This window comes from Pristis pectinata, chromosome 9, assembly GCF_009764475.1.
Source record: "Pristis pectinata isolate sPriPec2 chromosome 9, sPriPec2.1.pri, whole genome shotgun sequence".
Taxonomy (NCBI): domain Eukaryota; kingdom Metazoa; phylum Chordata; class Chondrichthyes; order Rhinopristiformes; family Pristidae; genus Pristis; species Pristis pectinata.
This window is the reverse complement of record NC_067413.1, coordinates 30260163-30283168: the sequence shown is the minus strand read 5'-3', so window position 1 is coordinate 30283168 and position 23006 is coordinate 30260163. Positions and strand designations below refer to the sequence as shown.

At 53.2% G+C, this 23006-nt stretch overlaps 1 protein-coding gene across 1 annotated transcript in view; it reads left to right on the top strand.

Moving 5' to 3' along the window:
- pkhd1l1.1 (PKHD1 like 1, tandem duplicate 1) overlaps window positions 1–23006 on the top strand; it is a 105252-nt gene that overhangs the window by 64478 nt on the left and 17768 nt on the right. The window contains exons 41-60 of the mRNA XM_052023513.1: window positions 897–1026; window positions 2857–2986; window positions 3342–3580; window positions 3855–3991; window positions 4598–5621; window positions 6745–6936; window positions 8609–8760; window positions 9977–10139; window positions 12079–12226; window positions 14099–14187; window positions 14634–14785; window positions 15446–15575; window positions 16226–16344; window positions 17491–17620; window positions 17844–18017; window positions 18385–18488; window positions 19291–19417; window positions 20623–20720; window positions 21813–21903; window positions 22650–22798. Of these exons, the coding sequence (XP_051879473.1) occupies window positions 897–1026; window positions 2857–2986; window positions 3342–3580; window positions 3855–3991; window positions 4598–5621; window positions 6745–6936; window positions 8609–8760; window positions 9977–10139; window positions 12079–12226; window positions 14099–14187; window positions 14634–14785; window positions 15446–15575; window positions 16226–16344; window positions 17491–17620; window positions 17844–18017; window positions 18385–18488; window positions 19291–19417; window positions 20623–20720; window positions 21813–21903; window positions 22650–22798 (3678 nt within the window). The remainder of the gene's footprint in view (window positions 1–896; window positions 1027–2856; window positions 2987–3341; window positions 3581–3854; window positions 3992–4597; window positions 5622–6744; window positions 6937–8608; window positions 8761–9976; window positions 10140–12078; window positions 12227–14098; window positions 14188–14633; window positions 14786–15445; window positions 15576–16225; window positions 16345–17490; window positions 17621–17843; window positions 18018–18384; window positions 18489–19290; window positions 19418–20622; window positions 20721–21812; window positions 21904–22649; window positions 22799–23006) is intronic.

The window sequence follows — 23006 nt, the reverse complement described above, 5'->3', positions numbered from 1 at the left end:
TCAGACTGACTGATTCTAGGTCAGGGTGGCTGTGGTCACCAGGGAACACTGTGGAGGTGGAATGCAGACCCCCTTAACTGGGGCTCAGTAAGTCGGTGCCGGCAGTCTCTGCAGAGATGGAATCTTTGGAATGTCCCACTCCAAAGAGAAGGAATCCTTAGTTTGTCCCATCCTGGAGAGAAGGAGTCCTGGGATTCAGGTCTGACATCCATGGATTGCTGGAAAGTGAGGGATTCAGGAGATGACGCAGCAGTAGTCATGATCACACTGAATGGGTGGAGGGGAAGAATAGCCTCCTCCTGTGTTCATCTGGTCCAGCACGAGGTTCTTCCAGAGTGGGCTGGTGCTTCCGGTTGGGTGCATTCCCAGTGTGCTGTTACATGATGAAGGGTTTCCCAACCTGAAACGTTGACTGGTTCTCTCCTCACAGACGCTACCTGACCTGCTGAGTGTTTCCAGCATTTTCTGTTTTCTATTTAGCTGCAGTTTTTATTGATTTCCATCCCACTGGTTGGTGATAGACATCTTTGTGATGGACAACCCACTTGGCCAACAAGGAATCAGAGGACTTGCAGTCCACAGGAAGTCACTGTTCTTAGGCCGGTATGAACATCTACGCCAGTCCCAACTTTACTTTTCTGTTACACTCTAATCTGCTGGGTGGTGCCAGACACAGATCCACACTTCCAGGCCCTGCTTGCCGAGAAACGGAGAGCAACAGCTTCCAGAAAATAGGGGGGACTCAGAGCTGGGACTGTCCCCCTCCCAGGGAAGGACATTTAGGAGTCCAGCCACAGGAGGGTTGTTCTCGGTCTCCCTGCATTGGACACAAAGGGACTGTGATGCTGAGGAGGGAGCTCAGCAACTAAACTTCTTTTCCCATTTTCCTGGGCTAGGTGGGAACCAACTCCACTCCCTTCCAACATAAAGCCATCATCACCCTTCATGGCCACCTGCGCTCCAGGGAACTGCCCCTGTATGGATCCAAGACGCTGGCTGTTCGAGAGGGAACATTGGACCTCCACGGTAAGCCTCCAAGTGCTGAGTGTGCACAGCAGTTTCCAAAATACACCCTAGCTTTCAAATAGCAGCAACACCCTGCACTCAACAGCACCTTTACCCCAGTTAAACATCACAGGGCCATTCACAACAGGATAATCAAACTAAGAGTGTCACTGAAGCAGTATCAGAGAGGTGACCAAGAGGCAGATTGAGAAATTCATCTGGTATTGGTATATTATCGTCACATGTACCAAGATGCAGTGAAAAGCTTTGTTTTGGTACCATCCAGACAGATCATATTGTACATAATTACCTCGAGGTAGTAAAAAGAAAACAGAATGCAGAATATAGTACTACAGCTACAGAGAAATGTAATGCAGGTAAACAAATAAAGTGCAAAGGCCACAACGAGATAGATTGGGAGATCAAGAGTACATCTTTCAGCATGTGAGAGGTCAATTCAAGAGTCTAATAAGAGCAGGATAGAAGCTGCCCTTGAGAGTGGTAGTACGCGCTTTCAAGCTTTTGTATCTTCTGCCTGATAGGAGGGGGGAGAAGAGAAAATGACCGGGGTGGGCGGGGTCTTTGATTATGCTGGCTGCTTTACCAAGGCAGTGGGAAGTGTAGACCATGGAGGGGCAGCTGGTTTGCGTGATGGACTGGGCTGCATTCACAACTCCCTGCAATTTCTTGCGGTCTTGGGCAGAGCAGTTGCCGTACTAAACTGTGATGCATCTGGATAGGATGCTTTCTTTGGTGTATCTGTAAAAATTGGTGAGGGTCATCAGGGACATGCTGAATTTCCTTAGTCTTCTGAGGAAGTAGATGTGTTGGTGTGCTTTCTTGGTCATTGCATCTGTAAACACGTTCCACACCTTTATCCCAGCACTGTACACTCTGAGCAGAGGGGACTGTGTTAAAGTCTGAAAGTCCTTTAACCTGTGCAGGGCCACATCAGCTTTCCATGATGCATCTTCAGGTGTGAACCATTGCCGTTCTGTTCTCCTGCTGCAGACAATCATTTTGGGTCAATAAATGTGGAGCTGGTCAGCATTCTTGGCAAGAATCAGCGGACATTGGGAGTTTGCAGAAAGCACCTCGGTGCAGATGTGGTAGCTTTGCTGTGTTTGAGTGTACCAGCGTTTCTCAGTTGTTTTAGTTGTATTACACCAACCATTTCAGCAATGTAATTAATTCCAAAGCAGGTCCATGTAGCTGGGTAGCAGTGTGGAAGGACTAGCACACAGTGCCCCTTAATAATGTAGCTCAAAGATAGGGAGGAGGGAGGGTGCCAATGGCAGTTCACACCCAGGGACTGAAGTTGAGGTAGCCAAATCTCAAAGTCAAATTCGAGTTTATTGTCATATGCACAAGTACATCAATGCACAGGTGCATTGAAAAACTTACTTGTAGCAGCATCACAGGCACATCAATTTTTCATTGCAGCTGTGCATACAGTACATGTACTTGTGCATATGACAAAAAACTCAACTTGAATCTTGAAACAATACCAGATAAACATGAGATAGATTGATGCCAACCTCGCTTTGTGAGTAGAATCTTATCAAAGCCTATTGAAGATCCAAATACACTGCTTCCACTGCTTCCTCTAATCTCCAACACCAGGTACATCCTCAGAGAGCTCTAACAGATTACTCCCACAGCATTTACTTACAGAAGTATGTCTGTACAACCTACAGATGTATGAAGCAAAGACTTGCATTTTATGCTCTCCAAAGAATGGAAGTCCATTCTTTGGAGAGCATCAATCCCAATCCTTCGAGGGAATGTATCTGCACCTGTAAATTTGAGATTTGCTTTGCGGAGGCTGTGATTTCCATTCTCCTCACTCAGGTCTGCCCGTCCCTGTAACCTGGACTCACCTAGCTGAGACAGCAGAGGCAGGCACTTCAACGATTACACTACAGGAAGCCGTGAGCTGGAAGGCAGGGGACCAGATTGTCATTGCAACAACTGGAGGCAGGTAGGTCCAAGATGTTCTGGCACGTTGGGTGACCAAGGCTGGGTGGGCCGTGTGAAACCTCGCCAGAGCCACCAGGGTCCATAGTGCAGAGTCTGGATCCAATTCTGGGATCCCAGCCCACCACAGCTACCTCACCACAAAACACAGGCAGAAACTAGGGAGTCTGTCACACTGGGAGGGGTGGTACCAAGGGAGCACCACACTGTGGGAGGGGCTTGGTTCTGCTTATTCCGGTGTTTCTGTACAAGGAGATGTTCACTTGCACTGAGACCCTGGGGTGGGGCTGTGGCTCCTGGGCTCCAAATCCCCCCCCAACTCCCATTTACAACCCTTAAACCCGTCCTTCAACGTGCAGGCACAGCCAGAGGGAGAGCGAGCAGAGGACAATCGAAGGTGTGTCACCGGACGGGAGGACGCTCTACCTGACGGAGCAGCTGAGATACAGGCACCTGGGCATGGTGCTGTCCCTCGCTGGGACTGTGCTGGAGGCTCGGGCAGAGGTGGGGCTGCTGACTCGTAACGTGGTGGTGAGAGGCTCCAACAACGTGGAGTGGAACGACCACATCGAGCAGTGTCCGGACGGGTTCGACACTGGTACGTTGGGAGTGACCCACCCGTGGGGGATATCGGCTTGCTGGCAGGCAGGGTAGTACAGAGTGGGGTGGGGGGGGCACGGGGCGGGTCCAAACACGCCACTCGCTCAGCCCATTGGGGGGTGGGGGGGGGAGAGGAAACCATCGACGGACAGGTGTGGGCACCTGAACATCTGTCCCCCACACACACAGATGCCACCCACCCACACGCAAAGATTTCCCCCCAAACCCCCCCCCAACGACCACAAGCAGTGATCCCCCACCTCTCTCTGCAGGTGAGTTCGCCACCCAGACCTGCTTCCAGGGGCGGCTGGGGGAGGAAATCGGAAGTGACGAGTACGGAGGCTGCATCATGTTCCATTCGCCACGTCCAGACCAAGGGCTGGTGCTGGGCAGGATAGAGTATGTCGAGGTAAGTCTCACCTCCCAACCTCTCCTCCCCCTCCTCCCCAACCTCTCCTCCCCACCCTCTCCTCATACCCCATTCCATCCTCCCCACTCCCTTCCCCCCAGCACCTCCCCTCCCCATCCACCTACCACCTCTCCTTCAAGGACTGACCCCACCATTCCAACAACCCACCACCCCAAACTGGAATGGTTGGTTATCTGAGATTGTTAACCAGTGTATCTAACGGAACTTTATCTCTTCAACCCCTCCCCTCCCTCTCCTCCTACCTCTCCCACCCCTCCCCTCTTCCAACCCTCCTGGTCTCCCACCCCAACCCCTCCCTCCACCCCTCACACCCCCCTCTCTCTCCCCCCCCGCCCCCGCTCTCTCTCTTTCTCTCTCTCCGGCCCCCCCTCTCTCTCTCCCCCACCCCCCTCTCTCCCCCACCTCCCCTCTCCCCCTCTCTCTCCCCTGTGCCCCCTCTCTCCCCCCGCCCCCTCTCTCTCTCCCCCTGCCCCCCCACTCTCCCGCCCCCCCGTCTTTCCTGGGCACCCCCCCTCTCCCGGGCCCCCCTCTTGCTCTCACCCCCTGCCCCTCCCCACTCTCTCTCTCTCCCCCACCCCTCCCCAGGTGTACCAGGCAGGCCAGGCCTTCCGCCTGGGCCGTTACCCCATCCACTGGCACCTGTTGGGGGACCTGTCCTTCCGCTCGTACGTACGAGGCTGCTCGATCCACCGGACCTTTAACCGCGCCGTCACCATCCACGGCACTCACCGGCTGCTGGTGGAGGACACCGTGGCCTTCGACGTGAAGGGAGGCGCCTTCTTCCTGGAGGACGGGGTGGAGCAAGGCAACGTGCTGCGGCACAACCTGGCGGTGCGGGTGCGCCAGAGCTCCAGCCTGCTGAACGACGACCTCACCCCGGCCGCCTTCTGGGTGACCCACCCCGGCAACACCCTGCAGGGCAACTCGGCGGTGGGGGGCACCCACTTCGGCTTCTGGTACCGGCTCCTGGAGCATCCTGAGGGGCCGTCACGGCACCAGGACGTGTGCCCGCGCAGCCTCTCCCTCGGGCTCTTCCGCAACAACTCGGCCCACTCCCAGGGTTGGTACGGCCTCTGGGTGTTCCCGGCCTACCACCCGAGCAGGAGTGGCCGGTGCTCGGACTGGAGCCCCCAGCCCGCGGCCTTCGGCTCCCTGACCGCCTGGAACTGCAAGAAGGGGGCGGAGTGGACGGAAGGAGGGGCCCTCCAGTTCCATGACTTCCTGCTGGTCAACAACGAGGAGGTCGGGGTGGAGGTCCAGCGGGTGCTGAGGACCCGCATCGGTGGCTGGGGCCAGGCCGCGGGGGCCCTGCTCAGGAACCTGACCGTGGTTGGTCACACCCCGGGTCTGGGCCCCCTGCTCTGCACCCGCACCGGCCTGGTCCTGCCCATGGACCAGGGGCTGACCGTGGACGGGCTCCACTTGGTGAACTTTGACCGGTCCGGCTGCGTGGCTCTGGGGCTGGCGAGCATGAATTGGGCGTGCCCGGAGGGCTGCGGGGGCTGGGGCGTGAGGTTCAGCCGGGTCCGCTACTTCAACACCTCCAACAAGGCCGTCTTCCACTGGGAGCATGAGGCTGTGCTGCACGACATGGACGGCTCCCTTGCAGGTGAGGGAGGTGGGATCCATGGGGAGAGAGGTGGGGCTGGGTGACAGGGAGAGGGGTGTGGTGCTGAGAGAAGGGAGGGTGATCCTGTTGGGTGGGACTGGGTGATGGAGGGGCTCAGGGAATGGGGAGATGGGGGGACGCTCAGGAGAGGGGGGTTCCCATCGGGGGAGAAGATGGGTTGGGTGACAAGGGGAGCAGGTGAGGAGGGGCGAGACAGAGGGGTGGAAGGGAAGATGGGGGGGCAGGATGATGGGAACAAGGAGACCAGGGAGGGTGAGGAGGGGAGCTCAGCAACAGCCAGGTGAGGGATGACGAGACTGGGGAATGGGAGACAGGGTGGTTGGGGAAGGGAGCAGGATGGGTAGTGGGGTGAAGGGTCAGGGAGATGGGGGAGGATGGGTGAACAGAGGGATGGAAGGGATGGTCTTGTGAACTCAAGTCTGCCCCAGGGTGGGGGAAGGTTTGGAATGACTCCCATTATCCATCCTCCATGGGTGATGTTGGAAAGAGAACCCGGGGGACTGTGGAGAGTGGGGACCACCGAGCTGATGTCCCTGCCCCACCACAGCCTCCCCAACGACCAGCCCCCTCGTGGGTCAATCCGGCCTCCTCTGAACTTCACCTTGACCCCTCCCACTGGGAGTAATTCCCACACTCTCTGTTCACTGGGGAAAGTTGCTCCTGAATGTATCACCACCAACTGAGGGACGGGCAGTACTGAGGGAGAGCCATGCTGTGGGAGGGGCAGTACTGAAGGGAGCATGCAGTTTCCGCGGGCACCCTAGCTGAGTTCCGCGCTCGGTGGGCCCCTCAGGGGATCGCGTGTGTCGTGGACGGTACGAACGCGATTCTTATTTGAAGTGTCGCGTGTTGCGTTAACGGGTGTAGCGTCGCCTGTGTGTTTCGTTAGTATTAGTTTGCATTCTCTACCGTAGTACGTCGTTGCGTAGTTTCTCTTTTCTGTATTAGATGTGGTGTATTGACACTGGTTGTCTTTTGTAGTGCTTTTAGTGAATAAACGTTTATTATTAAAACAAAAGGGGCAGTACTGAGGGAGTTCCACGCTATGGCGGGGGTATACGGACTGTGTGTAGCTGACATGTAATGAGTGCTGCCTTTGCAGGTGGTGCTGGGTACAATGTGGTCCCTTACAGTCGGATATTGGACCCAGCACGGTGCCAGCAGTCAGCGGAGTGGAGCCAGGGATACGCCGGCGTTGTGTGTGACTCCACCGTCGCATTCCATCGCCTGTCTGTCCACGACCCCTCTCCGATCGCTCTGAGGGGACGGCAGCTCATCCTGTCCAACACTCACGGTACGTTTGCTCCCACTCACTGCTGACTTCTTCCTCCCTCCTAACTTCTCCTCCTCCCCAACTTCTCCTCCTCCCTCCCCCTCCCTCCCTCCCCTCCCCCCTTCTTGGAGCGCGGGAAATCAGCGTTGGGTGCAGCTGCTGGAGGCAATGGCCCAACAAGGATCATAACAATCACTTGAGCTTGTCCCGTGCTCTGTACCGGTTAATGTGGCTCAGAGCTCAGTGAAGGAATCAAACATACTGCAGTTGCTGGAAACCTGAAATAAAAACAAACACTCAGCAGATCAGGCAGCATCTGTGGAGAGAGAGACACACAGTCAACATATCAGGTCTACATGCCTTTGACAAAACAGGGAAAGAAAGAGATACAAGTTGGTTTTCAGTAGGAGAGCAGGGGAGGGTTGTGTAGAACCAAGGGAATGTCTGTGGTAAGATGGGTGGAAGTGGGTCAGTGGGGACAGTTCCCAGCACGTTAAGCTCCTTGGATTGTGTAACAAGTCGTTACTGGTGAGGTGGTGGGACCTGCACAGCAGACCAGACTCTACAATAGAATAAGGAAAACTGAGCCTCACAGGGACCATCTTTCCCCATCCAGCTCGCTTCCCTGAGAAATTCTGCTGGCTCCCTGCGTGGGAAGTGCAACAGTTCCAAGCTAACAACCTCTGGCTGAAGCCTGAGCAGTGTATGATAGCTGAACCCAGCAAGGTTGTGGGGAGTCTGCTCAGGAAAACGTCTTGATTTTGAGGAATCTGTATCTTTTCCAATCTGGAATTGTTTTATTTTGAATTTTACGACTTTCTTGTACTCCTTTTTCATCCTGCATGAACATTATTGGGATTTGATTGGTTCATAGACACACTGTGACACACATTTGTTTATACTGGAAGCCACATTGTGAAGTGTTTCATAGTTGGGCACCATATGAGCTGTTACCAACAAATCAACTGCTGGAGGAACTCAGTGAGTCAGGCAGCATCTGTGGAGGGAAATGGACAATTGATGTTTCAGGTCAAGACCCTTCATCTGGATTAAAAGATAGAGGGGAGGTAGCCAGTATAAAGAGGTGAGGGGGAGAGGAGGGGTGGAGTAAGGGCTGGATCCAGTTGAGGACGGGTGATAGGCAGATGGAGGAGGGAAGAGTGGAGATAGTGACAGAAGCTGGGGGGTAGATGGGTGGAGACACCAAAGGGCTGCAGGTGATGGAATCTGATAGGAGAGGAAAGTGGAGCATGGAAGCAAATAAGGGAGGTGGGGAGGGCAGATGGGAACAGTAGGGGAGAAGTCCCAGTGAGAGGAGTGTGTGGATGATGGGCAGATGGAGGGGGAAGAAACAGGGTGATGGGGGGTTGAGGTGGGTGTAGGAGGAACTGGGTAGATCAGGAGAAGAGAGAAAAGGGACGGGGGGGGGGGGGGGGTTGCAGTTTACCTGAAGTTGGAGAATTCAATGCTCATGCCATTGAGTTGTAGACTACCCAGGTGGAATGAGGTGCTGTTCCTCTAGTTACTGAAACAGATCATAAAGTGAGGCTTGTAAATTGCTGCTTAATAGAATATTGTAGTCAGAAAGGAAAGTGTCCGTGTGCACCTGAGGGACAGGTGGATGGAACTGTGTTGCATGGTTTATTAAACCAAATGACAGCCTGACCCAGCATTTTATTGTGTGTTGATACAGGGTACAGCATTCTCTCCTTCCTACATCGACGTCTAACCCATGGATCAGGTTGGATGGCCCTTATACCCAACAATCAGACTGTTAATTGGCATTTCAAGGACTTGGATCACATCACCGAGATCTCCTACAGAGCCACCTTTTACCACTTCACGGTACTGGCAGATTTTGTTCGAGACCCAGTGTTAGTGGGTTAGGTTGTGTCGGAGGTGACATCTCAAGCTCAGAGTCAGTCCTGGGGTAGGATGGGGGTGGGGGGGAAGCTGGGAGACAACCCTGTTCATGGAAACCATGTGCTGACAGCTTGGTCAACACATAACAGCACAAGGCCAAGGCTTCATGTCCCACTCCAGGGACCGGAGCACTGAGCTGACACTGAATCTCCAGTGTGGTGCTGAGGTAGGATGGGGTGGGATCTGGGCCCTCAGCCAGCAGAGATGGCCCAGGGCTAGTGGGGAGGAGTCACTGGCTCATTGTCGAGGTCTGTTCATTGGGAGGTTTTGTTCTGTAGTTGTGAGAGGAGCATGAGGGGTACAGGCAGGCCCAGGGTGATTTCATTTCGGTACCATCCAGAAACACTCAGATGTGGCTGCAGTTATTTCCCTGAGTTATCGTGCTGTCTATGTGGTGTTTGCACATTCTCCCTGTGACTGCGTGGGTTTCCCCTGGGTGCTCCGGTTTCCTCCCACATCCCAAAGGTTTGCTGGTTGGTGGGTTAATTGGCCGCTGTAAATTGCTCCCTAGTGTGCTGGTGAGGGGTAGAATCTGGGGGGAGTTGTTGGGAAAGTGGAGAGTATAAAATGAGATTTGTGTAAATGGCTTCTTGATGGTCGGCGTGGACTTGATGGGCAGAAAGGCCTGTTTCTCTGCTGTGTTACTTTCAGACAATGAGTCAGAGGAGGTTTGGAAACCTGATCACAGGAGAGGAGGTCAGAGGGGGACAGAAGGAGGGGAGAAACAGTTCTCCCAGTTGTTGAGAGTTTAGCTAATCCAGTGCCAGGGGAACATTCTTCTTCCCAATCCCAGTCCTTCCATTCCCCGAGTCTGTTAATCCATTACTTCCTGTGCCTGAGGATCCCAAAAACCGGCTCCTTATCCCAGTTCCCAGCCTCACAGTAGCACCCACTGACCCCACCCTCTTAATGGTCGCTTTCCTCTGGGAGAGAGTGAGGCAGGTCACGTGTGAAGTCAGGCTGGGAGGGCAGGTCATGTGTGATGTCAAGGTGGCAGGACAGGTCACGTGAGATCAGGGTGGGAGGGCAGGTCACGTGTCCAGTCCATGGTGGGTGGACAGGTCATGTATTCAGCTCGTGGTGAGGGGACAAGTCAGGTGTCTGTGTCATGCTGAGCTCTGTCTGTGGTGTTTTACAGGACAGTGACCACGTTGTCGTATCCCACAACCTGACCCAACACCCTGACCACGTCCAGGTGACGGACCTACAACGAAATGCCTCCCGACAGCCCCTAGGATGGTCCCACAACCAGAATGGTGACTGGTACTTCGACTCAGACAACTTGACCTTGTACTACCTGGGTAAGTTGGGGCTTGTTGGTTGGCACGGTAACACACGCCCCAGGCTCCCCTGGTTAAGTGGGGGCTCGCTGTTGGTTGGAATGGTAACACACATCCTGGGCTGTCCATGGCCTGTGGGCTCGGTGGTACAGAAGGAGGCTTGCAGAGCCAGTGGGGCAGAGTGGATGGCACAGAGCACCCCAGGGGTGGGTGCAGAATGGGGGTGACCCTGGAATGGAGGGTGGGGGTGGAGGATGGATGTGATCCCCAGGGTGATATGTGGGGGTGGTTGGGGGTGACCCCGCAGGGTGAAGGGCAGAGATGGAGGGTGGGAGTGACCCCCAGGAGGGTGACCCAATTCAAGCATTAGGATTTGATTTTCTTTTCATAAATCCACATTGACTCTGATCCCGTCACCCTTCTCCATCTGCATCTTTCAAAATGGACTGGAGCACGACCAACGTTAGGCTAACCCATCAATAACTCCCTGTATTCTCTCTCCCTCCTTTCTCAAATAGTGGGGTTACATTAGCTGCCCTCCAATCCATTAGAACTGATCCAGAGCCCACAGAATGTTGGAAAGTGACCACCGCTCTTTCTGGGTTACCTCCCTACACATGCTGGGATGTGGACTGTCAGGCCCTGGGGATTTATTTTTCAATCCTGTTAATTTCCCGAACATCTTTACCTACTAATATTGATTTAATTAAGCTCCTTCCTCTCACTGGATCCTAGGTTTGCTAACATTCCTCGGAGATTACTGTGTCCTTTCTGAAGACTGACCAAACTGTTTGTTCAATTGTCTGTCATTCGTTTTGTTCCCCATCCTAAGTCCCCCTGTTGTTGACATAAATTTGTGTTCACTAATCTTTTCTCTTCACATGTCTGTAGAAGTGTTTACAGTCAGTTTTTATGATTCCTACAACCTTACTCTTGTACTCTATTTTCCTTAATTATTGAATCCTTGGTCCTCTGCTGAGTTCTGAAATAGCTTCAGTTCAGTTCTTTATCAGGGCAATTTAAACATCTCCTCCTCGGATCTAACACTACCCTAATGTCCCCTTGTTGACCACAGTCGAGCCACCCATTTGTTTAATTTTTGTGGCAGAAAGGAATGAATAATTCATTCACTGACTCCTTGAGAAGGTGGGGTGATCCACCTTGAATGTCTACAGTCTTGGTGAAGGTCTCCCATGGAGCTGTTGGAGAGGGAGTACCAGGGTTTACACCCAGTGTTGATGAATGAACAGAATGCTGAGCATCTTCACAACTATATCTGGAGGATCTGCAGGTAGTGGTGTTCCCATACACTTTGTCCTTCTGGGAGGAGGTGTCATCGGTTTGGGAGGTGATGTCAGAGTAGCCAGGCTGAATAACTGCAATGTGTCTTGTAGTTGGTGCACACTGCAGCCACTGTGTGCTGGTGGTGGAGGGAGTGAACGTTCAGGGTGGTGGCTGGGGTGCTGAGCGAGTGGGCTGCTTTGTCCTGGATGGCGTTGAGAGAGTTTAAGCTGCACTCACCCAGGCAAGTGGAGAGTGTTCCATCACACTCCTGACTGGTGGAGAGGCCTGGGGTGTCAGAAGGTGAGTCACTCTCTGCAGGGTTCCCAGTCTGTGACCTACTGCTGCAGGCACGGTGTGTTTGTCTGAGTTTCCAATCATTGTTGATGCCCTGGATGTTATTTTCTTTACTGGGAGTAACCATCTGCTCTTTATTCTGGAATTGTATCCCGGGCTGATTTCTGGAGAGCAGCAGTTTACTGGTGATCCACGTTACACAGTGGCTCACGGGTTCCACCTGGGGAACATCAATGGTACTGCAGCTAAAAGCTGATACTGTTTAAAAAGACATCAGCCATGAGTTAATGGTAAAAAAAAGTATACATTGACATTTACAAATGGATTAAAATGCAGGATAAAATGCAGCAGCTGCTGACAGAATTCAATGTTCCAGTTTCAGGGAAGGGTGCCCCTCATCAGCCGAATCTCGACCCGACAGTGATTGATGTAAACATTCACCTCCATGTCTTCCGCTGCTTCTACCAGAAATGTGCGTCTCTTCCCCAGGCAACAATGTTGCCCTTCATCAGCTCAGATTCCGGATACAGGTAACGCAGCTCTTCACCTACGGGTGTGGGGCATGTAGACCGGCAGACTTCCACCTCATACTTGGTGTTTGTACAACATGGAGGAGGCCCTTCAGCTACTTTAGACCATGCTGGCTCACGTCAAACCTATCCCCCACTTATTTCCCTGTAACCTATTCTTCCCACATTCCCTCCAACTCCCCCTATATTCTACCACTCACCTACATACCAGGGGCACTTTACAGAGACCAATTATCCCACTGATCCTGCGTGTCTGTGGATGTGGGAGGAAACATGGTCACAGGGAGAACATGCAAACTCCACACAGACAGCAGCGGAGATCAGGACCAAAGCTGGGTTACTGGAGCTGTGAGGCATCAGCACTCTGCTGTGCCACCACCTGTATGGAAACTTTCATGAACAGTAGAACCAGGAGCAGGAGTCAGCCATTCAGCCCTTCGAGCCTGCCTCAGCGTCATTTTCTTGCCTTATCCCCAGATCCTTTATCCAGAAGTCTATCGGCCTCCACAGCCTCCAAGGGCAAAGAGTTCCAAAGGTTCATCACTCTCTGATTGAAAGAATTTCTCTTCATCTTTGTCCTAAATACAACACAGAACAGTACCGCACAGGAACAGGCCCTTCGGACCATGATGTCTGTGCCAACCATGATGCCAAATTAAACTAATCCCATCTGCCTGCAAGTGGTTTCTATCCCTCCATTACCTGCCTGTTCATGTGCCTGTCTAAATGACTCTTAAATGTTGCCATTGTATCTGCTTCCACCACCACCCCTGGCAGCCTGTTCCATGCACTCACCGCTCTCTGTGTAAAAACAAAACATGCCACATAAATCTCCTTTAAACTTCTCCCTCTCACACAGTTACAGGGAGAATGTACAAGCAGCTCGCTTTATTCTAAGACCCCTGGTCCTGGATGCCACAGTCAGGGCAGCATCCTCCCCGTATCCAGCCTGTCGAGCCCTGCAAAAATCTTCTGAACTTCCGAGAATACAGTCCCAACTTCTCCTCATGTGGAAAACCCACCATCACTGGAGCCAGTCTGGTGAATCTTCACCACACTGTGACAAGTACATCCTTCCTTAGGCGGGGAGACTAAAATTGTTCACCCTCCTCCTGATGGGGTCTCACCAAGGCCCTGGAGAACTGCAAGAAGAAATATCTGCTCCTGTACTCAAATCTTCTCAGAATTAAGGCAACATATCATCTGCCTTTCCAACCGCTCACTGCCCTTGCATGTTGGCCTTCAGTGACCCGTGTACAGGCACAGCCAGGTCCCTTGGAACATCAACACTGCCCAGCCATGCACCATTTCTGGCTAACCGTCACACACGACTCATGGAATCACAGAACAGGGGTCATTCGGCCCCACCTTACTCTGTCACCCCTTTGAAGGAGTTTCCAATAGGTCCTAACCAATGTGTGTCTCTTCCTCTCTCCCTCACACGGTCTCTCGATCTCTTTCCATCGCCCCTCGCTCTCTCTCTGCCTTTCTTTCTCCCCCCACCACTTGTGCGTTCTCTCTCCCCTGTCCATTCTCTCACCTTCCCCTTGTTCCTGCTCACCTCCTCCCTCTCCGCCTGCCCCCTCGCTCCTTCCCAAAGCCCAAGCAGTTCCCCAAAGCTTTGTACACTGCTTGTCCAAGTACTTCAGCAGTTGCCCTTTGACCTTCCTGTGGCACCAGTGTCCACAGATCATTCTGCCTGAAGAATTCGCTCTGCACAGCTCCCTTGGCTCTTTGTGAATTGGGTCAATCCTTCTCCATCTGGTTTCGACCCTCCCGACGCTCACAGCTACCTTCAGCACTAGCCCGACCTGTGGTTTACCTCTTGTGCACCAAGGGGCTCCATTCACTGCTGAAATTTCTTCTTTGCAGTCTGTGGTCGAACTCTTCCTTCTGGGAATCCTCTCCAGAAAACAACTTCACGGTTCCCAGAGAAGGTGACAGTGTGGTCGTAGCCCAAGGTACGAGCCGAGCTGGTCCAAGCGATTTCCTGCGAGAGAGCTCATCGGTGATGACCTTCCCATGTCAGAAGCTTCATGGTTCAAGGAGATCCCCAGGGATTAGGATTTATTAACACACAGTCATAGCTAGATCTGAGAGACAGTTTGAAGATGGTTGATCAGATGTAGTCTCTTGATAAAGAATGATGTTTGTTTTTTTATATATCGAAATTTACAGCGTCATAGAGTAATACAGCAGGGAAACAGGCCCTTCGGCCCAACCCCTCCGTGCCAGCCAAGGAGCCCACCTAAGCTAGTCCCATTTGCCCATGTTTGGCCCGTATCCCTCTAAACCTTTCCTATTCATTTACTTAACCAAATGCCTTTTTAAAGTCATGTGCATTATTTTAAGGCCATTTGATGAACTGGCAACTGATTGTTCCTGAGTAAATACATTTTTGCTGCAGGAGTCTGGCTTCTGGTGGACACAATGATTCCATCGCTCTACAAACTCACCATCTATGGCATCTTGGAAATTAAGGACCAGAATGCAACATCGGGCCACAATTCCTCATCCTACATGAGCACTGTCCTCAATGCTACCTACATCTCGGTCCAGGTAGCACAACACTTAGGGAGCTGTCTGAGCTGAGTGTCTGGCCTCGGTCTGACCGATGTCCTGGGCACTCAGGGATACAAGCAATAAACAGGCCAGCTCTTCCTGCTGAGGGTGGGCACCCAAGGTAGTCTAAGGAATTAAACGTGTGGCTGGTAAGGTCTGCACAGTAGTCAGAATGTGAGGGAGAGTGGGGTTGGACTGGGAGGGAGGGGGAGGAGTGAGGGGAGAGTGGGATTGGATGGGGTAGGAGGGGTGTTGGATGGGGAGGGAGCGAGAGAGTGTGGGGTTGGAGGGGGAGGGAGTGAGGGACAGTGGGGTTGGACTGGGAGGGAGAGAGGGAGAGGGGTTATGGAGGGAGGGGTGGGAGTGAGCAGAGGAGTTATGGAGGGAAGGTTGGGAGTGAGGGAGAGGGAGGTTGGATGGGAAGGGAGGGAGAGGAATGAGGGGAGATTGGGGTTGGAGGGGGAAGGAGTGAGAGGAGAGATGGGGTAGGATTGGGGAGGAGTGAGGGGAGAGTGGGGTTGGATGCGGAGGGAGTGGGTTTGGACGGGGTGGAGGAGTGAGCTGTTCATGCAGCTGGACTGCAGGCTGCGAGTGCTACTGTCTCTACAGCCTTGCTGTAGAGCTGTGACTGAGGTGTGTACTCGGTGTTGTTGGCAGGGGGGCAGGCTTATCGCAGGAACACCGGAGAAACCGTTCAGAGGAGAGCTCCTGATCGTTCTGCGAGGAGACCATTTGACCCCGGACTGGCCTTTACTGAATGGGCCTAATCAGGGGGCCAAGGTGTTGGGTGAGTGGGTCAGTGGGAATACTGGTCCCAATGCCGTTCCTCCTGCTACCTCCCACAGCCACAGCCTGTACAGAGAACAGGAGCAGGAGGTCCCTCAACTCCTCCAGGCTGCTCCTTCACGGTTGATCTTCCACCTCAGCTCCATGTCCCTCTCCCCATATCTCACCATTCCCCTAACGTCCAGAACTCTTTGACAGTCTCGGAATGACCAAGCGTCCGCAAATCTCCGGGATGGACAATCCCAAACATCCTCGGTGAAGGAAGCCCACAGTGCTCCAGCTGTGGGGTTGTCAAGGCCCCATGTAGCTGCAGTAAGGCCTCGGGGTAACCCAGCAGCTGGGAGGATGGAGCAGGGGCTGGATGTTCAGCCCATCCGCCAGCTGCTGTTCCCTGCTACCAGGCTGGCCTGTGGCAAAAACCTCTCATCACACCCCCAGTCCACTGACCCAGCTCAGGTGGACAGTCCGATCAACCCCAGGGAGTGCCCTGGGGAGACAGTCCTCCGCTTGCACCATCCTGCCGGCTTCACTCCCTGCCCCACTCCTGGTGTCACCCAGTCCGGTGCCCAATAGGACCCCCGTCCCTCCCCACCGGTCCCTGTTTCAGAAGCCCTGCAGCCCCAGGTGACCGTGGTTCCCCTGGTTCTACAGGTGTGTTCGGAGGACTGGACCTCCACGGAATTCCCCACCGGCTCTACAGGACCAAGCTGGGGCTGACAGCACAGGCCGGTTCCCTCAACCTAACGCTGGCAGCAGCCGTCGACTGGCAGGTACAGGGGGAGGTGGGCCGCCGGGGTCATGGGGTCAGGGCCGGGAAGGTGACCAGGTACCACAGTGAGGCGAGTCCCTCGGTCTGGGTCGGCTGTGGAGGGGAGTGGGGCTCACCTCTGGGGGAGTTGGGGAGGTCTGTTGGGGGGAGGAGGGGAAGTGGTTGTGGGGCAGTGGAGGTGGGGTGTGACCTGGGCTGTAATGGACAGGCTGCTCGCTGTCATGATGTATGAAATATAGGAGCCTTTATGCAGAGCAAGATCCCACCCAAGATGGAGGTGTTGACAAGAGTGAGAACGTTGATGACTTACCTGCCGCTCTTCCTGTGCTGTGGGGCTCCCATCCATCACCTATCCAGGGACGGTGTCTCTGACAGTGTAGGACTCCCCACTCTGGGGACTGGAGGTGGCCTGGAACCTACAACCTGCAGAGATCAGCAGCAGGGTTGGGGTCAGGGTTAGAAACTTCAACACAAGGGGAGAAGCCCTTCTCCCTCCCCACTCATCCCTCTACCTCGTGCCCCTAGTGTCTGCAAGTGGCGCTTCCTGTCTTCTCTGTCTGGGGATCTTATGATGTTGCACATCTTAAGTCTCCCCTCTGCCTCTCTGTTCCACAAAATCTCATCCAGCCTTTCTCCATAACTGCAGTATTCTAATCCTGCCGACATCTCAGTGAACCTCCTCTGCATCCTCTCCCGCGCAGTCACACATCTGTCCTGTAACTGGTGACCAGCTGTGTACACAGTATTCCAGGTGTGGCCTCGCTACTGTAGTACACAGGTCTGGCACAGACTCACTGTTCTCTTATTCTCTGCCTTGGCTAATAATGATGACATCCTGGGGGCCTAATGACCACAGTATTGACTCCTGGGTGACTCAAGGTCCCTGACGTTTGTTGTGTTTTCCTTGCCTTGAATTACCCCAGGATACACCTCTACATTCAATACCATTTCCCGTTTCTTTCCCTCCTCCCTGCAGCCTGAGCTCCCCTCTGCTCCATCAGCACACACCCAGTGTCAATGTTATGTGGGGCTACATGCACACCCAGTACCTGTGTTTCGTGGGGCTGTGTATGTGCACACCCGGTGTCTGTGTTACGTTGGACTGTATCCTTCCACTGATGCAACACCCTGCTGTTCTCTCTGCCAGGAGGGCAATGAGATCCTTCTGACAAGCACCAGCTATGATTCCCAGCAGACGGAGTCTCGGATCATCCGCTCCATCTCACATGATGGGAGGTCTCTGCTCCTGGATCAGCCGCTCTCCTTCACACATGTGGGTGAGTGCACTGGTCACACGACACCTTCCTCCACACCGGACACTGCTCGGGGCAGAGAGAGGGACGGCTGGGTGGTAGACATGTGGGGGGTGTGTACCTACGGTCAGTGTGTTGGGGGTGTGTACCCATGGTCAGTGTGTGGGGGATGTGTACCTACAGTCGGTGTGTGGGGCGTACCCATGGTTGCCTCAGAATCCGTGACTGGAGTTTGCTCTTATTCCAGTGGAGACGCAGGAAGTGAAGGGAAGGGACCGGCGCTACAGCCTGGCAGCAGATGTTGGCCTCCTGAGCAGAAACATCAAGATCCTAGGCCAGGATCACCTGGGATGGCAGGAGCAGAAGTTCGGAGCCCGCCTGCTGATCAGTTCCTTCTTCTATAACGACCAGGAGATCAAAGGTATCCCTTCCTCTTGTTCACACCTTCCCCGTGATACTACAGGACCTCACCATGAGGAAAGGCGTGGGAGGTGCCGTGAGAGGGGCAGCCCTGTATGGCGCTTCAGTGACAGCCCTGATTTTTCTCATGTCTATGGACCGAGAACAGAACCAACAACCTATCTCCAGCCCCTGCTGACACGTGTGATACGTGCTGGTGGTGAGTGGTGCAGGCTGGTGACCTGGCTTTGTTTTGGACAATGAACCAGTGAATCATCTCCATCTTCCTTCATCACAGCCCAATGAATGTTTCATTTGAATTGGTCTGGGAGTTGGGAGGGTGATGAGCTTCAACGATATAATCAATGTACATTTTGTTTGTTGCCCAGGTTATGCCAGGATAAAGGATGTTGAATTCTACCACTGTGGTCAGATGGGTTATCTGGATTACTTTGATCCACGCTACTCTGTGGCGTTTCTCAACCTCGGCCAGGTTTGTGGGAGGATTTTGGACATCTTTCTGGTTTTCCTTTAAGGGGATAAGATTTTCCCGTTCCATTTCCCGGTGAAGAGTTCCTCTGGATGTGAATGTTGAGGATCTGGACACAGTACATCCTTGTGCAGTCCAGCGTACCTGCTCCAAGTTCCCCTGGACCCAGCCAATCACACGTTACACTTTACCCACAGTTGTGTTTACACTTCACCTCCTTCCCTTGAGGAGGTTGAGGGGAGAGATGTTGGGATTTACAGGTGGGCTGGGTCTTCCCTTGTGCTCACGTCTTTACTGCTCTTCCTTCAACTGTCAGGTGAAAGGGTTCAGAGGCTGGCAGTGTGTATGTTCAGAACATCAACAGCCCTCCTGTGGGTGGGGAGCATCTTCACAACGGGGGTGGGATCAGCCAGTGCAAGGCCTGAGGAAAGTTCTGATCAATGCTCATCTCTCTCTTGACCCGCTGTGTATTCCCAGCATATCCTTGATTTCCAGCACGGGGACTGTTTTGATCTAAGTTGGGAAGGTTTATTGTCTCCTACACCTTGGTGGAGGGAAACAATGATGCCACTGGATGGCAGCCACCAATCTGGGCTGAGACTGACGCTCTGCCCACCAGGCTCTGAGCTCTGCTCGTTCTGCTGTGGGGGGAATACTGGCTGAGGGACTGGACCGTCCCATGGGTGTGAAGCCCAGATTGTCCAGTGGGTCAGTGGGGATCTCTGGGTAGAAATTGATGTGTTTGGTTTCATGACTGAAGCATTAGGCCCTCATTCCTGAGATTTGCTGGAATTTTCTCTCCCAGGTTGAAGGGAATGACTCGTACATTCAGGGCTGTGCTATTCACAATGGATTTGCTCCAGCCATCGGGGTCTTTGGAACGGATGGCCTTAACATCGACGACAATATCATTTACAACACCCTGGGAGAAGGTATGTGGGGCCCTGTCTCTGAGTGCAGAGTGGGGACTGATCCCGAGCTTGTGAGGCAGTTCTGAGGGAGTGTCACACTGTGGGAAGGGTTGTACCGAGGGAGTGCCGCACTGTTGGAGGGGCAGTACTGAGGGAGCATCATACTGTGGGATGGGTAATACTGAGGGAGCGGTGCAACGTAGAGTGGCAGTGTGAAAGCTGGTAGAAGGATGACAGCTGGTCCAGCGATCAGGTCTGAATCAACAGGGTTTACATGCCTGCTGTCATGGGGGAGAATGGTGTGTTGGCAAGAGGGTTTGAGTGCAGGCGTAGAGAAATTCTGCTCCAATTATACTGGCATCTGGTGGGACCGCATCTTTAAAACCATATGCAGGGCTGTCCCTGCCCTTGGACAGATAGTTACAATAAAGTCAGGGTCAAAGTCGAGTTTGTTGTCATTTGCACAAGTACATGTTTGTACAGGAGTAATGAAAAACTTACTTGCAGCAGCATCACAGGCTCATAGCATCATATAAACAACATTCACAAGAAATACACATAAATTGCACACAATTTTTACAAGAAAGAACACAATTAGAACAAAGAAAAGACAAAGCCCACTATTAGTGCAAATTGATCATCGTGTTGCTATACTGAGGCAGTGATTAGGGTTGTGCAGGTTGAAGGGAAGTAGCTGCTCTTGACAAGTGAAGGTTCACCAGATCGAGTCCAGGGATTGGAACCATGAGGAGAGATTGGACCTGCACACTTTAGAATGAGAGATGATTTCATTGAAACTTACAAATTCTTACCTGGGAGGATGTTACCTGGCTGGGCAGTCTAGGACCAGGGGTCACGGTCTCAAAATAAGAGGGCAAAGGTGAGGAGAAATTTCTTCAGCCAGAGGGAGGTGACTGTGGAATTCTCACCCTCAGAAGGCTGTGGAGATCAGTCACTGTGTACTCAAGGCAGGTACTGACAGTGCCTGGGTGAATAAAGGGATTTGGATTAGTGGGGATGAGGTAGATGATCAGCCATAATAGATGAATGGCAGAGCGAGCATGAGGGGAGGAAGGGTGAGGGTTGGGGAACAGTTTGTGGTGAATACCTTGTGTCACAGATTTGAGGTTTGCCCTGATCATTTCTCCCAGGAATGTCCATGTGCATTTTTTGTGTTGCCTCCAGAGAAATCCTGCATAACACATGCATCCCCTCATCCTCTCCAGGTATCAAAGTGTGGGGGAGCAGGAACCGAGTGAGGAGGAACCTGGTGGTCCTTAGCAAGTCGACGGCGATTCCCTACTCCTGGACAGCAGCTGTCGAGGTACGTGGGAGGGGAGAGGAGTTCAGTACCTCCCTGAGCTTCCCCTTCACATCATACACAGGGACCTGCCCCGACACTGGGTACTGACCCAGCTCAGGGACCCCCAATGCCAGGCACATCCCCAACCCAGAGACCCCCAGCACAGGGCACTGATCCAACCCATGGATCTTTCTCAGCACCAGACGCTGATCTGACCCTGAGACCCCCGGCACCAGGCAATGATCGAACCCAGGGAACCCCAACACTTGACACTGAACCAACCCAGGGACCCCTGACACTGGACACTGATTCAACACATGTTCCCCCAACACCAGACACATCCCCAACCCATAGACCCCCCCCCCACCCCAGTCACTGCCCCAGTCCATGGACCCCAACACCAGACCCTGATTGGCAAGAGAATGGCAGCACTCACAGATCACATCTGTGGAGGGGCAGTGGGGGGAGTTCTCACTCTCTGGGTCCCTTTGCCTCACATCTCACCACCAACCAGGCTGACCAACCAGGAGTCCCCACCTCCTTCCAAGACCACCCTTCCAGCCCCTATTCCTCCCCCCCCAATCTATGCTGTTCTTTTCCCTCTCTACTTCGTCCTACTCACCCGCCTAGTGTAGGCATCTCCTCGTCATCATGGGAGTGGTAACATCTCCCCAATCTCTGCCCAGTTCTGCAGCTCTGGGCCCATGCACTGTTTCCCCTTCATACCCACCCTCTGTCAAATCCTCTGCCCACTCTCTGCTCACCCCGGGGTCCAGCCTGCAGTCTGCACACCCTGTGGATGGTAGATCTGCTGGAGAACTCAGAGGGTCAAGCAGCATCTGCTGGAGGAGAAGGAATTGTCAATATTTTGGGTCAAAATCCTGCATCAGGACTGAGAGGGGAGATGGTCGGTATAAAGAGGAGAAGGGGAATGGTGAGACAGGCGTCTGAGGTGATTGGTGGACTGAGGAGCGGTGTAAGTTGGTGGATGGTGTTTGACAGCTGCAGTTAGTGACAAGCCTTGGGTTTGGAAGGTACAATACGTTGGGCTTCTTGTATTCTGCTCTCCACCTTATTCCTTACATCTACATGTCAGTGCTTCTTATTTTCCAGGTGAATAAGGGTTCTGAGGTTGTGCTACAAGAGAACGTCGTTGTAAGCTTTGAGCAGATTGGTTACCACATTAACGGAGAGCCTTGTCCTGGTGAGTCCCAACATTACTGCCTCAGGTGTGCACAAGTTACTGGTGTCACTGAGGTCCTCGGGAAGCAGGCATACAGGACTGGGCGAGGAACCCAGAGTCTGTGCCTTCAAACGCTGGGGTGCACTAAAAATTCCCAAAACCTCTGCTTGGCTTCAAGGGCTGAATTATGGTGAGGGGCTGCAGAAACCATGTGAGTTTTCAGTGGATGGGCTCATGGTTCCTCGTGTGAAACTCATTCGGGGAGTGAATAGAGAGACATTGTTCCTTGGTTGGGAGGATCGGGAGCAAAGGAGGAATAGATTTACAGCCCGTCCATTTCAGGGTATGATCAGTGTTTGACACAGAGCAATGGGAACCGGCCACTACCTGTGTCCCTATGGTATCTGAAGGCATGGACTTTCACCAGATGGGCCCACAAGGGGCAAGGAAGGAAGAGAGCTGGTGGAGTTGGGGCACATCAATCCACATCTACCCTGAGCCTGAGACAGGCTCAAGAGGCAGAATGGCCTCCATATGGGCTCGGGAGACTATAAGGAGCTGGTGAGTGGTGGGTAGGAGAAGAGTGGGGCTACTTAAAGGCAAGAGGAGCAATTTCAGGCCTGGAGGAAACTTGTGGGTTGAAGACAAGGGTGAGAGTTTTTAAACAAGTCTCTGCTAAACGGGGCAGGTGCAGGCCAGGGACCCTTCTGTAGGCCAGGGAGCGCGTGCAGGGCTTGCACGATGTAACCACTGGCTGATGTCCACAGGACAACCAAACCCCGCTGAGCCATGGACTGATAACGAGGTCCGTGGAGGACGGATTGGCGTTTACATGAATGGAGACGGATACCCGAACTGCTCCCTTATCCAAGGGTTCACGGTCTGGAAATGCCAGGACTATGGCATTTACTTCCAGGTAAGAAGTCTGGGAGCCTCTCACTCAGAAAACATTTGTTCCCTGTTCCTTGATCCAGTCGCCGGTGCCTGAGACTGACCAGGAAGTCACTGCCTTGGCTCACTCAAGTGACAGCCTAGGTAATGTCTGACCATTTACACTTTGTTGCAACTTACATGTAACATTGGAAATGTACTGGTGATTGTTGTAAGCATGAGGTAGCAGCAGC